The following is a 16,073-nucleotide window of genomic DNA, read 5'->3' on the forward strand; positions in this document are numbered from 1 at the left end:
CATGCAGTTCTTTAGAGAGGCTGAAACTTGTCCAGAGTCACACAAAGTAAGGAAAGGTGCTGGACCTTGAACCTAGACCTGCCTGCCTCAGACTGCTCTAACCGTTTCACTCCCAAGTGTGGTATAACCACATCTAAAACTTCCTTTCTCGTTCCTACTTCAGTGCTATTAGATAATTTTTTTTAATATAAATTTATTTTATATATTTTATTTTTGGCAGTGTTAGGTCTTCGTTGCTGCACGCGGGCTTTCTCTAGTTGCGGCGAGCAGGGCCTACTCTTCGTTGCGGTGCGCAGGCTTCTCATTGTGGTGGCTTCTCTTGCTGTGGAGCACGGGCTCTAGGTGTGTGGGCTTCAGTAGTTGCAGCACGTGGATTCAGTAGTTGTGGCTCGCAGGCTCTAGAGCGCATGCTCAGTAGTCGTGGCACATGGGCTTAGTTGCTCCGCAGCATGTGGGATCTTCCGGGACCAGGGCTCGAACCTGTGTCCCTTGCATTGGCAGGCAGATTCTTTTTTTTTTTTTTGCGGTATGTGGGCCTCTCACTGCCGTGGCCTCTCCCATCGCGGAGCACAGGCTCCGGAGGCGCAGGCCCAGCGGCCATGGCTCACGGGCCCAGCCGCTCCGCGGCACATGGGATCCTCCCGAACCGGGGCACGAACCCGTGTCCCCTGCATCGGCAGGCGGACCCTCAACCACTGCGCCACCAGGGAAGCCCTGTTTTTTTTTTTCTTTTAACATCTTTATTGGAGTATAATTGCTTTACAATGGTGTGTTAGTTTCTGCTTTGTAACAAAGTGAATCAGCTATACATATACATATATCCCCATATCTCTTCCCTCTTGCGTCTCCCTCCCTCCCACCCTCCCTATCCCACCCCTCTACGTGGTCACAAAGCACCAAGCTGATCTCCCTGTGCTATGTGGCTGCTTCCCACTGGCTGTGTTTTACATTTGGTAGTGTATATATGTCCATTACACTTTCTCACATCGTCCCAGCTTACCCTTCCCCCTCCCTGTGTCCTCAAGTCCATTCTCTAGTAGGTCTGCATCTTTATTCCCGTCTTGTCCCTAGGTTCTTCATAAACTTTTTTTTTTTTTTTTTTTACATTCCATATATATGTGTTAGCATACGGTACTTGTTTTTCTCTTTCTTACTTCACTCTGTATGACAGACTCTAGGTCCATCCACCTCACTACAAATAACTCAATTTCGTTTCTTTTTATGGCTAAGTAATATTCCATTGTATATATGTGCCACATCTTCTTTATCCATTCATCTGTCGATGGACACTTAGGTTGCTTCCATGTCCTGGCTATTGTAAATAAAGCTGCAGTGAACATTGTGGTACATGACTCTTTTTGAATTATGGTTTTCTCAGGGTATATGCCCAGGAGTGGGATTGCTGAGTCATATGGTAATTCTACTTTTAGTTTTCTAAGGCCCTTCCATACTGTTCTCCATAGTGGCTGTATCAATTTACATTCCCACCAACAGTGCAACAGGGTTCCCTTTTCTCCACACCCTCTCCAGCATTTGTTTGTAGATTTTTTGATGATGGCCATTCTGACTGGTGTGAGGTGATACCTTATTGTAGTTTTGATTTGCATTTCTCTCATGATTAATGATGTTGAGCATCCTTTCATGTGTTTGTTGGCAATCTGTATATCTTCTTTGGAGGAATGTCTATTTAGGTCTTCTGCCCATGTTTGGATTGGGTTGTTTGTTTTTTTGATATTGAGCTACGTGAGCTGCTTGTAAATTTTGGAGATTAATCCTTTATCATTGCTTCATTCGCAAATATTTTCTCCCATTCTGAGCGTTGTCTTTTCGTCTTGTTTATGGTTTCCTTTGCTGTGCAAAAGCTTTTAAGTTTCATTAGGTCCCATTTGTTTATTTTTGTTTTTATTTCCATTTCTCTAGGAGGTGGGTCAAAAAGGATCTTGCTGTAATTGATGTCATAGAGTGTTCTGCCTGTGTTTTCCTCTAAGAGTTTGATAGTGTCTGGCCTTACATTTAGGTCTTTAATCGATTTTGAGTTTATTTTTATGTATGGTGTCAGGGAGTGTTCTAATTTCATTCTTTTACATGTAGCTGTCCAGTTTTCCCAGCACCACTTATTGAAGAGGCTGTCTTTTCTCCATTGTATATTCTTGCTTCCTTTATCAAAGATAAGGTGACCATATGTGCATGGGTTTATCTCTGGGCTTTCTGTCCTGTTCCATTGATCTATATTTCTGTTTTTTGTGTCAGTACCATACTGTCTTGATTACTGTAGCTTTGTAATATAGTCTGACGTCAGGGAGCCTGCTTCCTCCAGCTCCGTTTTTCTTTCCCAAGATTGCTTTGGCTATTCGGGGTCTTTTGTGTTTCCATACAAATTGTGCAATTTTTTGTTCTAGTTCTGTGAAAAATGCCATTGGTAGTTTGATAGGGATTGCATTGAATCTGTAGATTGCTTTGGGTAGTAGAGTCATTTTCACAATGTTGATTCTTCCAATCCAAGAACATGGTATATGTCTCCAACTATTTGTATCATCTTTAATTTCTTTCACCAGTGTCTTATAATTTTCTGCATACAGATCTTTTGTCTCCTTAGGTAGGTTGGCAGGCGAATTCTTAACCACTGCACCACCAGGGAAGCCCCATTAGATAATTTTTAAGCTGTTACATACTCACGTTAGTCTTACCTGCCTCTTCCCCGTCCTTCCTTTGGTAAAGAAGGCTTCAGGGGTTTTCCTGGCTGTGTCTGGCAAACACTGTTTGCATTGATGTCTATGTTGTCAAGTTTCACTTCTTCCAGCTTCCTTTCTCTGAAGACTGAATTGTGTGTTATATTTTCTGGAAGTCTTGCCTAAAGAATTTAATCAACTCTGGCACTTTCCCTAGCTGTCTCTCGGTTTCCCTCTTTTGAAAGACCTTATTTGGTCAGGCTCCATAAACTGGGATTTTATTCTCAAGTTATACATGTCTTTGCTCATAGGTCATTTCGGTCCATAAACAGTGTTATGGTAAACCACCGTTTATTTTGTCCCCAGTGTGTCACTTCAACTTATGTACTTAGAGTTCTGTTATACTAACATTTCACCCTCACCGATGATGATAAAATTATACTTTACATTTTAATCTGTTTACTAAATCGTTCAGTTTTTAAAATTTAAACATCTGTTTTATCCTTTTATAATAAAATTAAGATGTTGCCAGGATAGCTGTTTTGATTTGAACCATAGGAGACTAGGAGTTCAGAGAGGTTAAATACTATTCCCCAGCTTTTCTGAATGCGGATTGTTCTCAGTCGCCTCACCATCATGAATAAAAATTGTCCTGGATAAAAGAACTATCAAAACTCAAAAGTAAGAAAACAAGCTAATAAAGAAATGGACAAAAGATTTGAACTGATACTTCAAAGACAAAAGGATGGCAAACCAGCTCATGAAAAGACGTTCAACATTATTAGTCATTAGGAAATAAAAATTAAAACCTCATCGAAATACCACCATACGCAATCTATTAGAATGGGTAAAATTTTTCAGAAAGAAGAAAATCCTGATAATGAGTGCAGGCAAGGATGTGGAGCGACTGGAACACTCATACATTGCTGGTAGGAATGCGAAATGATATGACTACTCTGGGAAGACAGTTGAGCAATTTCTCACGACGTTGAACATGCACTTACTGTATGTCTCAGCAATCTCATCCCTAGATGAGTCTCACCTAAGAGAAGTGAAAACTTAGAGACACACACACACAAAACCTGTATGGAGATGCTTATAGGAGTTTTACTCGTGATTGCTCAATGTTACTTAACTGGTGAGTGCAGTGGCCTACCACCTGGTGATGGAAAGAAAGAAACTTGATACATTCTACAACATGGATGAATCTCAAATGCACCATGCTAAGTGAAAAGCCAGACTCAAAGCGCTACATGCTGTGTGGTCCCATTATATGACATTATGGAAAAGGCAGAACTATAGGGACGGAGGACTGATGGGTCCGTGGGTGTCAGGACTTAAGCCTGGGGGTAGGGTTTCATCACATTCTCTTTGGGGGGTGGGAGAGGATGGATTGTTCTGTATTTTGATTGTTGTGATCGTTACATGACTATGCATGTTGTCAAAACACACCTCTATCCACCAAAAAGAGGGAACTCTAGAAATTTAAAATAAATTTAGAAAAAAAAAATAGCCTGGTTAGATACACATCTAACCCATGTTAGTTACTGCCTCTGAGGAGGAAGGAGGGAAATGGGACCAAGGTGGAAGTCAAAGGGTATTTTAGCCTCATCATTTATGTTGTCTTAACTTTAAAAATAAATAAATGACAATGTGTTTTTTACTTTATATGGTAAGATTATCAGTGTTTGCTTTATTATTGTACATCTTTGTATTTTTTGATTGGTCAAAGTATAAGCAAGGCGAAATATATCCTAAAAGAAAACTTTTTTTATATAAATGTATTTATTTATTGGCTGCATTGCGTCTTCGTTACTGCGCATGGGCTTTCTCTAGTTGTGGCGAGCATGGGCTACTCTTTGTTGTGGTGCACGTGCTTCTCATTGTGGTGTCTTGTTGCGGAGTATGGGCTCTAGGCACGTGGGCTTCAGTAGTTGTGGCTCGCGGGCTCTAGAGCGCAGGCTCAGTAGTTGTGGTTTATAGGCTTAGTTGCTCCGCGGCATGTGGGATCTTCCCCGACCAGGGATGGAACCCTTGTCGCCTGCATTGGCAGGTGGATTCTTAACCACTGCGCCACCAGGGAAGTCCCCTAAAAGAAAATTTTGAAAAGGCAGCAAAGTAGAAGGGGAAAAAAAAGTCACCAGTTGTTTTAAAATACTTGGGTACATTTTCTTCTTTTTCTCTCTACTTGTTTGGTTTTCAATAGTGGAAAATGTACTCTAAGAACAATATAGCCTGTAGCTTTACTTTTACTTAGAGTACCCTAAATATGTTTTCCTTCCTCTTAAATGATCTTTGTAAACATTTGCAGTGATACAATGTCACTGTTAAGGCCTGTGTTTATCTCCACAACTGCTTTCATTTTAGGGATGTAGACATTTCTGTCATATTAAACTGATACGTTTCACCTCACTATCCTGGGAGTAAGGGAATGTTTGCATGAATCCTGAGAATTATGATGGCTCTGAGCCATTGGGATTTGATTAACAGAAAATCCTGTCTTTCTCAGGTTTCCCTCCACAAATATTTCCACATTAATGTTCGAGAAACCTGGCGGTCTGTGTCACTGCTGGTCACTTGATCCTGCTGGAGGCCATCAGGATGTGCCATCTCTTTGTATAATGTGCTGTCAAGGACAGCCCAGAGGAGAATTACCTAGGTTCAGGGTGTTAGTTCCTTTGTAGATTTCTCAGACTCCTTAGATTCACTCATACCATCATTTTCTCAAAGGCACCAGATGATGAGCCCCTCTAATCCAGCACTCCTCTGACCACCCCCTTTATACCCTTATAACCCCTTCAGTTTCCTTAGCTGTAAAGTGGAGATAATGACATGGCTTTCATGAATGTGGAATGCATAGTAGAGTGCCTTGCATTTGGTAGATTTATTCTTTCTCCTTGAAGTTCATCTTTGACTAAAATGAAACCCTCTGAACTCTATTTCTGAGCTTCTCCAAGTAGAGTCTATTTCAGGTTACTGAAATTTAATTACAGGGACTCATGTACCATCTTTCTTCAGGTTTACCTAGCACCATGTGTCTCTCCTTTGTTGCACTAGTGGTAACTGCAACTTTGTTTTTATTTGTGTGATGATTATGGGACACTCATTGAAGTGCTGTGAAGGCATGACTTATCTGCAATATTCTCAACACTTAGCACAGCACCTGGCACCTAGTAGGCCCTCAGATATTCTCAGAATGAAGAAATGAGTGTTTAAACTTTGTAGTTTTAATCTTTCATAAGTAAACATCTCATTTCTCAAATTTTTACCATAGCGCTTTGCACATAGTAGGTCTGGTTATTTTTTCCTCTTCATGGCTCTTAAGAATTGATTTAGGTCTATTATATCTCAATAAAAGCTGGGGGAGGATTGATTTAGTTGTTTTCATTATAAAGGTAATAAAACTATATTCTAGAAAATGGGGTTGGCTGAGGAAATAATGACACATTTTACATAAATGTCATCACACTATGCATATAATTTGATAGCTCTTTCCCCCCTTTATTTCATTTTCCTCAGTAAGTTTTCCCTATTTTTAATGGTGTTGCCATTCTTCAACGTAGTTTGTGGAGAAGAGTTTGCTTTCATGTCAGGCAACCAAAGAAACTGAAAAAGAGGTTGCTCAGATGGGTGAAAATCATAAACCTAAACCCCTTTACTTGTGGATTTGACTGAGAACAGCTGTCTAGGAGTGCAGCCAAAAACAGAAAAGCCTATTTTCTCCCTTCTCCCTGCTATTTATTTTAAATGTTAGGGCCATAGTGCTGGTCTGTGGGCACAAGCATGTGTTCCTTATTGGCCTGGGCCACCAGGTGAGTTTTCAGTAAGTGGTAGGACTGAGGAGTCCTGGGCTTGGAGGCAGTGAGTTTAGTCAATGAGAAGCAAACTGGATAGGGGAATCAGTGCCTGCTGCGGGGTCTGCCTAGTCTCCCGATGGGCATGATGCCTGATCTGACACCCAGGCTAGATATTTGTATGATGGGAGTTGGGAAGGGAGAACTCTTAGGCTTTATTCAAAGTTCATCTCAGACGTTAACCCCTCCTGGGGTTAATGAAGATTTACCTGATTCTTTTCAGATCAGCTAGTCACCTTCCACTTGCTCTTTTACTGGTATAACCAATAATAAAACTACATGTCCTACATCAACCACAATAAAGAAAACAACTCAGTCTACATGTCCTGTGCTTTCCCAGTAGCCCAGTAGCATTTTGAGGGTAGAGACAGTGTTTTTAACTCATCTTTATAGATAGTAACTGCTGCTATTTGCAGAGTGCTTGCTATGTGCTAGGCACTGAACACTTTTCCACTTAATCCACACTCCTATGACATAGGTACTTCTTAAAAATGCCAGTTTCAAAGATGAGCAATTGAAGGCTCAGAGACAGCTCATATCTGAAGCTAAACCTGGAATGAGAACCCAGGTGGGTGTGAATTTCAGAGGGCACACAGACTGAATTGTGAAAGTTTATTCTCTCTTCAGTTTCCTAAAGGAAATCTTTCTGATTATGTCCAGGGGGAAGGAAGTTGGTTTGACAACTAACACTCGGTATCTAACATTTAACACTTGGCTGACTTTTGAACCAACAGAACGCACGCAGGCTCAGAGCCTTTACAGAGAACGAAGTTTAGTAACTGTTGTTTTGTTTTCTTTAAATTCGTTCCACTGTATTCTTCTATGGCAAATGATAAAGAATTTCCATTGATGGTAGTGATATAAAATTTCTTCTCGAATGTGTTTAATTGCTTGCGTATGCATAGAATAATTTTGAAAGGAAGGACAAAAAAACATGTTACCTGTCGCCTCCAGGGACTCTCTCTAGGTGGCTGGGGGGACTGGGAAAATTTCACTTTATCCTACTTTTCTGTACAAAACTCAAATTTTGTGACCCAAAATGGAGACAAAACAAACTTGATCAATGAGAAAATTAGTAAATAAATAATAGTGCAGAAGGTAGGGAGAATATGGCAAAAACCATAAAGGTCTTAAGACAATGAATGAAACTAAAGAAACGCTGTGTAAGAAACGTACGAGAGGTACGAGAATCCAATTTACAGGTGAAATCCTGGCACAGGAAGGCCTAACGCCACCGCCCGCTTACGTGAAAGCGGGACCCTCAATCCTCAGGGGATCCATCTGCGCATGCGCACAGCCTCAAGCCGGCCATCTTCCAGGCTGTATTCCATCCCCCACCGAGAGCGCGCGAAAACTGCACGCACGCCTGCCGGGGACGCGCGCGCACGCACGCCCCGCCCCGCCCCGCCCCGCGCGGCCCACGAATCCCGAGGCGGCTAGGCCCGGGTAGTTCTGGCTCCGGGAGGTAATGCCCGGGAGGGCGGGGAACGCGGAAGAGGCAGAGACCGGCGCGGAGGAGGCGGACGCGGAGGAGGCGGACGCGGAGGAGGCGGACGCGGAGGAGGCGGACGCGGAGGAGGCGGACGCGGAGGAGGCGGACGCGGAGCAGTGCGGTTAGGCATAGTCCCACGCGGAGGAGCCCGGCTCCCAGCAGGAGATGGAGGCTGGGCGGCCGCGGCCGATGCTGCGCTCAGTGAACACTCGCGAGCCGTCCCAGGTCATCTTCTGTAACCGCAGCCCGCGCGTGGTGCTGCCCGTGTGGCTCAACTTCGACGGCGAGCCGCAGCCCTACCCGACGCTGCCCCCCGGCACGGGCCGCCGCATCCATAGCTACCGAGGTAGGCGGGCCGCGGTCGTCCAGTCGCGCCCGGCCGCGCCGCCCCCTTGTCCTGGCCTCAACGAGCCCGGTGCTGAGCTGTGCCCAGCGCGCTGCCCAGCACTCTAGGCCTGATAACAATGATAACGGTGGCTCGATCTCACCGAATTCCCGCCCCATCCGGGGAGGCAGGTGCTGTTGTCATTATTATTCCCATTTTACACTCGAGAAACTGACGCCCCAGAGAGGTTGTGACAGATCCAAGTAGACGCAGCTAGTGACAGAGCATTCTTCTTTTAAGAGTGCATAATTTGCATTTGATGATCGACCCCACGTGTATTCCATGCCTCACGCCCATTTGTTCAGTCCGTGAATGGGAGAATCCCACATTCTCCGATGTGCCCAGTGGGCCACGTCCGCATAGGGTCCCTGCCTTCATGGAGATCGCGGTCAAGTGGGGGAGACGAGACAAATGCATTAGTTAAGAACAAGCCAGTGTCATAATTGCTGCCATAGGAACGGAGCACAGCAGGGCACCTGCTCAGTGAAAGGGAGGGGTGTGTGCTTTGAGTTGGAATTTCGCAGAGAAGAAAGGAAATCCTGCATGATGAATGGGATCTTACTAACCCAAGACCGGAGTGGAGAGTTGTAGGCAGAGTGAACAGCATGGGCTAACACCTGGAGCCTGGGAAAGGGGAGAGGGTATGGAATGGTGGGAGAGGAAGTCTGAAAGGTGATCTTACCCTTAGGGAAATGGGGGCCATTGAAAGTTTTTAAGCAGGGAAATGACATTGCCTGATTTAATACTGAAAAGCTTACCCAGGTTGCAAAGTGGTTTGGAGGGGGAGGAGTACTGGTAGCAGTTAGGAAACTGTTGTAATAATCCAGATTGGGGCTGTCTAGGCCTTACTGCATAAAGTGGCAGTAATCTTCCCTTGGTTTTCAAGAAGCGAAGTTACTGCTTGCTAAATTTTCACTCTCTTCCTCGGAGGATCCTAATGGATCTCTTTTCCTTGAGGGTCGCATACTCAATAATGCTCTTCAAACTTTTACACCGAAGTTCTGCTAATATTAAATGAGGAACAACGCAGTTCTTCCAGGCATTAACATTTCTGTAGTCTCCTATTTTATCTAGGAAATTGTGTGAATTTTGTATTCTTCTCCAAAATTTATCTGTGCCTGATTTAATATAAACATTAAAAAAAAATTACCACGTGAATGTACTTAATGTTATCGATACTAAACTGTACTCTTAAAAATGGTTAATAGTTTTATGTTATGTATATGTTACTACAAGAAAAAAAAAATTACTTCCTACTTTACATTTCTTAAATTTTCCCACCAAATCTTCAAGTAAATTTATGCCCCAGGAACACATGCTGTTTTTTATTCTGAGGCAGCCTCTCCCCTCCTTAAACAGAATCTTAGCCCTGGAATTTTGTCTCCTTCCAAGTGCCCCTCTCTCTCTCTCTTTTTTTTTTTTTTTTTGCATAAGATGTGTTTATTTCTTAAATTCAGGTATAATTTACATAGAGTAAAATACAGATGTCTTAGGGTTTGATGGGTTTTGACAACACCTAGATCAAGTTACAGATCAGAATATTTTCGTCACCCCAGAAAGTTCTCTCCTACCCCTTTCACTCTTCTGATTTTTCACACCATTGACTAATTTTATCTCTTTGTACAGAATGTACCCTTTTCTGTCTGGCTTTTTTCTTTCAACGTGATGTTTTTGTATCTTCTTGCTTTTGAGAAGCACAGTTCTGAGGAGCTGGTGACCTTTTCTCTCCTTTTAGTTTGCAGCCTTTGGTGTGATTTGCAGTTCCCGTACTTTGCTTTTGCACCAAGATAGCAGAGAGGGCCTGGGTTTTGGAGCCTCGCTGGAATACTTGCCCTTCTCCTTACTGTCCCTGTTGCCTTGAGCAAGTCACTTGGCATTTTCAGACCTTTTTTTCTCATCTTTACCTGGATCTTTTGTGAGGACTAAATAAAATGACGTTATTGGAATGGCTTTGTATGGTATTTAAGCAGAATGAGAGGCAGGTATTTTCAGTGTCAGAGTGAGGAGATGAAGGAAATAGGTGTGTGGCTCCTTAACCTTTGCTTGTCTGAACAGGTCATCTTTGGCTCTTCCGAGATGCTGGGACATCTGATGGGCTCCTAGTTAACCAGACTGAGCTGTTTGTGCCGTCTCTCAATGTTGATGGACAGCCTATTTTTGCAAACATCACACTGCCAGGTACTGATGTTCCATCTTACTTTTTAAAAGGATAGGCTGTTGTATCCTAAGTAGAGGATAGGTCACTTGAAGGAGCCCAGTCAGTGATTTTTGCCTGATGCTGAGCAAGGTATCCAACCTTTCTGCGTCCTATTCTCCACCATGAATAAAGTGGAAGTAATTTACTTGTATGCTGTATGTTGGACAAAGATGTCGTGGTATCTCAGAAGCTCTTTGGGCTGGTCAAGGGTGGGCTAAATTAAAATACTTGATTGTAGAATTATGAATGCATTTTGTTTCGCTGGCCCTGGAGCAGAATTATGCCCTGGAGTCTCAGGAGAAAAAAAGGTGTAGAGAATGAGATATCATGGCTTATTTATTGACTTCTAGTGTTGTATCTTTCGGTGTAATTTAACCCAGTCAAGGTCACTGTGTCAATCAGGGGTTTTAAGAAGAATCACCACATTGAACATTAGCTTCACAGCTTACCACTTGTTTAAAACTCAAGTGATTTTATTAGGTTGAACCCTTAGAAACTGATGATCTGTTGGGTTAAAAAAACCCAAATACCTGCAGCTTCAAACGAGTATGTGTATGTAGGGTTCAAACTAGTATGTGTATTTAGATCCTGCTTTAAGGCAGTGGGTATACAGAAGTGAGCACTGGTAAGTTAAATGTAGGAAATTTTGCCTTAAAGGAGACCTTTAAAGAGTAAGTTCCCCGGTAAGTTTAAAATAGGATTTGAGTTCCCCCAAAATCCAGTTACACACTTCTTTGGTTATCTGTTGCTGTGTGACAGCTACCCCCAACCTAACAACAACCATTTTATTTGTTTATAATTCTGCAGCCGGGGCAGAGCTCAGCTCGGTGGTTATTCTGCTCACTGGTGATCACTGCCTTCTGCTGGCAGGTTGGCTGGGGCCTGGGCCTCTCTCCCGGGTCATCTCAGGGCCTGGCCCTCTTTGTATGGTCTCTCCTGCTGGGTAGCTCAGGGCTCCTGAGAGTGTAAAAGCGAACATTGCCAGGGCTTCTTAAGGCTGAGACCCAGAATCGCCACAGCGTCACTGTGCCCACATTCAGTTAGTTAAAGCACATCCCAGGCCCAGCCCACTCTCGAGGAAAGTCCCTACACAGGGTCATGAATACTGTGGGATGTCTGTTGCGGCCATCACATTACATTCTGCCACAACCCATGTACTCACTTTTTTTGTCCAAAGCGAGGTCCAGCTGTTGCAAATGTAATTGCCACGGTCGGCAAAGCGTCTCACTCAGCCCTTGTCCTCAGGCCTGAGTCTGCTGCTGAGAGTCGGTTTTCTGCCCTTACAGTGTATACCCTGAAAGAGCGGTGCCTCCAGGTTGTGCGAAGCCTAGTCAAGCCTGAGGATTACAGGAGACTGGACATCGCGAGATCCCTCTACGAAGATTTGGAAGACCACCCAAATGTGTGGAAGGACCTGGAGCGGTTGACCCAGGAGCATATTGAAAATCAGCGGATGGCAGAGGAGACTGAAGATTTTAATTGAAATTTACACTCCTGGGTCTCGGCTTTTGACAGTCCTGACAAGTCTTGATCTAGACCTAGGACTGGTCACTTTTTCTCGGCTTCAAAGTGTCTCATTCTTGGAGTCAAAAAGCTCCATTGCTTAAAAGAAAGTTAACTGACCTCACTACTGGGCGCTGTGATGTTTAAGGGCAAATATCACAAAATGTAATTTAATGCCTGTCCCTTCTAGAAGTATTTATGGAGGTAAAGTAGTTGCATTTTTGCCTCCTAGTGAGTCAGGGAAGTTTCTGTGTAAGGACTTCTGTGTAAGTAATTGAGTGAGAATTGTAGCTTATTCTTGAGTTGTAGGAAAGCAGTGACATCTGCTTTTCATTCCTGTATTGTGGTTGGTGATGTCCCCGCGTCCCACACTGAGAGACCAAGATGTCATTGGGACAGGGGCCTAGTGGTCTGCTCTTCGAGACTCCAGTGCCTCGCACGTTATGAGCCTTTCCTCAGTGTTTATTGAATGAACAAACCAGTGGCTACTTTGGTAGAAAGTGTTAGAGGTTTTCACCCTTTTTTTGAGGGCGGGTGGTAGTGGGGACCTTAAAGTATATACAGTAAACAAATGTTTTAAAGGGCATCAATTTTATAGAAAGCAGTTTTTATAATTTTCTAAGTTGTGGCTTTTCTCTGCCCACTGTTGTCGCAGAGCTGTTTTATTTCTGTTTCTAAGCCAGGATTAGCTTTCTACAGTTCTTATTGATGATAGCTTTTTTGAAACTTGCTATGTGCACAGAAGATAGGAGATACTTGTTTAATCATAGTATTAAAGAGCTACTCCTAAAAAAAAAAAAAAGGGGGCTTCCCTGGTGGCACAGTGGTTGAGAGTCCTCCTGCCGATGCAGGGGACACGGGTTCATGCCACGGTCCAGGAAGATCCCACATGCCGCGGAGCGGCTGGGCCCATGAGCCGTGGCCGCTGAGCCTGTGCGTCCGGAGCCTGTGCTCCACAACGGGGAGAGGCCACAACAGTGAGAGGCCCGTGTACCGCAAAAAAAAAAAAAAAAAAAAAAAGAGCTACTCCTGTACTATAAGTAGGTTTTTGCCAAATGTGGGTACTTCTGTTCCTTTTTGTAAATCCATGACATTTTTGTTCGATTCAGCAGTTTTTCATCAGGCAGGATCTGGTGACACTTTGCACCTGGCTGGAGGAGAGGACAAAGCCCTCCAGCCTCTTGGAAGTTACTGCTAACACACTGTGGATTCAGAGGGTAGCCTGGAATGTTTTCTAATTTTATACATGTACAGATCCTTTCCGATAGGCTGGACTTAAATTCATTAAATTCAATACTTCTATCAGGCCTCCATTTTGGTAGCTAATCGTTAAAAAAACCAAAAAAACTAAAAACAAAACTCTCCAGTAGAGAAAGTGTTGGAAGAGACAGAAAAGTAAAGGAAGAGAAAAGATCCAATTAGGTACACTACTTAAATACAACCACTAACTTAACATTTTGAACTTTTAGCCTTTTTTTGGCTTGGTTTTACGTAGTAGTTGAGATCATACTGAATATAAAGTTTTGTATTCTACTTTCTCATTTAACTTTATAACTTACATATTTTTCCATGGTATTATAAGCTCTTCATAGACATGAGTGCAGCCTTCCTTTTATAAATAATGTTGGGATATTTCTTGGCATCTTTATTAGTTCCTTTGAGCACAGTTCCTATGCTCTGATATCAGAGTGAAGCGAATGAATCAAACGCCGTACAGTTTTCCCACCTAATCTTATTCTCCTCTTTCAACATTCAGCAAGTAAGTGGGCTTTTTTGTTTTTCTTTAGCCTGTTGTGGTACTCATTCAGTGACACACCTGTAATTTTTCATCTAATTTTTTTGTCGAATTGTTGGGTAGGGAAGAAGAAATGCTGGTACAGAGGCAGCCATATGATTTCGAAAGTGGGATAGGATGGGAGATTTAAGGAAGCCTGCTGGTGCTCGATTAGTTCAGTGTTGGTTTTATTATTTTTTAAACCTGTCTTTTTGTCAAAATGAGATTTCATGTTCCTGTCAAAACTTGCAATTTGAGTACTGTGTTTTTTGTGTTGTCCAAGGAAGATTGAAAACCTATAGCATGTATGTACTCATTTGAAATCTTAAGAATGTATTAAATGTATTACTTTTAAGAAACTGTGATTTTATCTATTTTGACTTAAAAAAAAGCTTTTTTGGATACATTAAATGGTGCTAAGTAAAGAAAATAGGTAAGGTGTGGTGGTGTCATTTGCCAGGCTCTTCTCTCTTGGAGAGGTGTGAAGGCCATGTTTGCTTAAAGGCTTAAGGGGGGGCGGGGGGGGGGCTGTGTGGATGGACAAAGGCAAGAAATCTGCTTTCATTCTCAGTCCCTTCTCTTTCCAGCACTGGATTTTGTTTAAAACTTTGTTTCTTTTAGCTTTATTTTTCTTGTAAAAATGAAATATCACTGTAAAAAATTTAAGCTCTACAGAAAAGTATTAAGAAAAAAAGCATTCACAGTTGGAACACAGGTGGTTTGTTTTTGTTTTTTTTCATGAAAATAGAACCAACCATAACAGACACCTCATACAGGTGGCAACTAAGTATATGAAAAGATGCTCCACATTATATATCATCAGGGAACTGCCAATTAAAACAACAGTGAGATACTACTACACACCTATTAGAATGGCCCAAAAAAAAAAAAAAAAAGAATGGCCAAAATTCAGAACACTGACAATACTAAATGCCGGTGAGGATGTGGAGCAACGGGAACTCTCATTCATTGCTAATGGGAATGCAAAATGGTACAGCCACTTTGGAAGACAGTTTGGTTGTTTCTTACAAAACATATTCTTATTGTACCATCCAGTAATTGTGCTCCTTAGTATTTACTCAAAGGAGTTGAAAACTTATGTCCAAAAACTTGCACATGGATGTTTACAGCAGCTTTGTTCATAATTGCCAAATCTTGGAAGCAACCAAGATGTCCTTCAGTAGGTGAATGAACACATAAACTGTGATATAATGGAATAACTCTAATACAATGGAATATTACTCAGCATTAAGATGAAGTGAGCTGTTAACCGTGAAAAGACACGGAGGAAATTTAAATGCATATTAGTAAGTGAAAGTAGACAGCCTGCCAATGCGGGGGACACGGGTTCGATCCTTGGTCCAGGAAGATCCCAATGCCGCGGAGCAGCTAAGCCCATGCACCACAACTACTGAGCCTGCACTCTAGAGCCCACGAGCCGCAACTCCTGAGTCGACGTGCTACAGTTACTGAAGCCCATGTACCTAGAGCCCCTGCTCCACAATAAAGAGAAGCCACTGCAATGAGAAGCCCAGGCACCGCAACAAAGAGTAGCCCCTGCTCACCGCAACTGGAGAAAGCCCGTGCACAGCAACGAAGACCCAACGTAGCCAAAAATAAATAAATAAATAAATAAAAATTAAAAAAAATACTGTCATCTTTGTTAAAAATAAATGATAAATAAAAAGGGGTAAGGGTGGGCTTCCCTGGTGGCGCAGTGGTTGAGAGTCCGCCTGCTGATGCAGGGGACGCGGGTTCGTGCCCCGGTCCGGGAAAATCCCACATGCCGAGGAGCGGCTGGGACCGTGGGCCATGGCCGCTGAGCCTGCGCGTCCGGAGCCTGTGCTCCGCAACGGGAGAGGCCACAACAGTGAGAAGCCCGCGTACTGCAAAAAAAAAAAAAAAAAAAAAAAAAAAAAAAATAAGGGGTAGGGGGAGAGGGGGGGATGAATAGGTGGAGCACAGAATTTTTTAGAGCAGTGAATCTATTCTGTCTGATGTTATAATAGTGGATATATATCATTATAAATTCATCCAAACCCACAGAATGTACAACACCAAGAGTGAACCCTAAGGTAAACGGTAGACTTGGGGTGATAATGATGTATCAATGTAGGTCCATCAATTGTAGCAAAGGTACCACCCTGGCAGGGGCAGGTGTTAATAATGGAAAGGAGACTTTGTTGGGGGGGTGGGGGT

The 16,073-nt window shown here is 42.9% G+C and overlaps 1 protein-coding gene and 1 long non-coding RNA gene across 3 annotated transcripts in view; one reads left to right on the top strand and one right to left on the bottom strand.

Moving 5' to 3' along the window:
• Positions 1-506: 506 nt before the first annotated feature.
• LOC149748315 (uncharacterized) lies at positions 507-13,740 on the bottom strand. The gene is made up of 2 exons (XR_016394763.1): positions 11,760-13,740; positions 507-10,882 (listed from the first exon to the last, which is right to left on the bottom strand). It is a non-coding gene; the product is annotated as an uncharacterized LOC149748315 (long non-coding RNA).
• LOC111169948 (von Hippel-Lindau disease tumor suppressor) overlaps positions 7,979-16,073 on the top strand; it is a 72,595-nt gene continuing 64,500 nt past the window's right edge. The window contains exons 1-3 of one of the 2 annotated variants that reach the window (XM_030759421.2): positions 7,979-8,361; positions 10,456-10,578; positions 11,884-14,391. In XM_030759421.2, coding sequence (XP_030615281.2) covers positions 8,181-8,361; positions 10,456-10,578; positions 11,884-12,080 — 501 coding nt within the window. In that variant the 5' untranslated portion in view covers positions 7,979-8,180 and the 3' untranslated portion in view covers positions 12,081-14,391. Of the gene's footprint in view, positions 8,362-10,455; positions 10,579-11,883; positions 14,392-16,073 lie in introns of those variants that run through there. The other variant, XM_089919706.1, reaches the window with a different exon arrangement.

Source organism: Delphinapterus leucas, chromosome 10, assembly GCF_059928025.1.
Source record: "Delphinapterus leucas isolate spDelLeu-1000000601 "Yukka" chromosome 10, BTC_Dleu_Yukka2, whole genome shotgun sequence".
Lineage (NCBI taxonomy): Eukaryota > Metazoa > Chordata > Mammalia > Artiodactyla > Monodontidae > Delphinapterus > Delphinapterus leucas.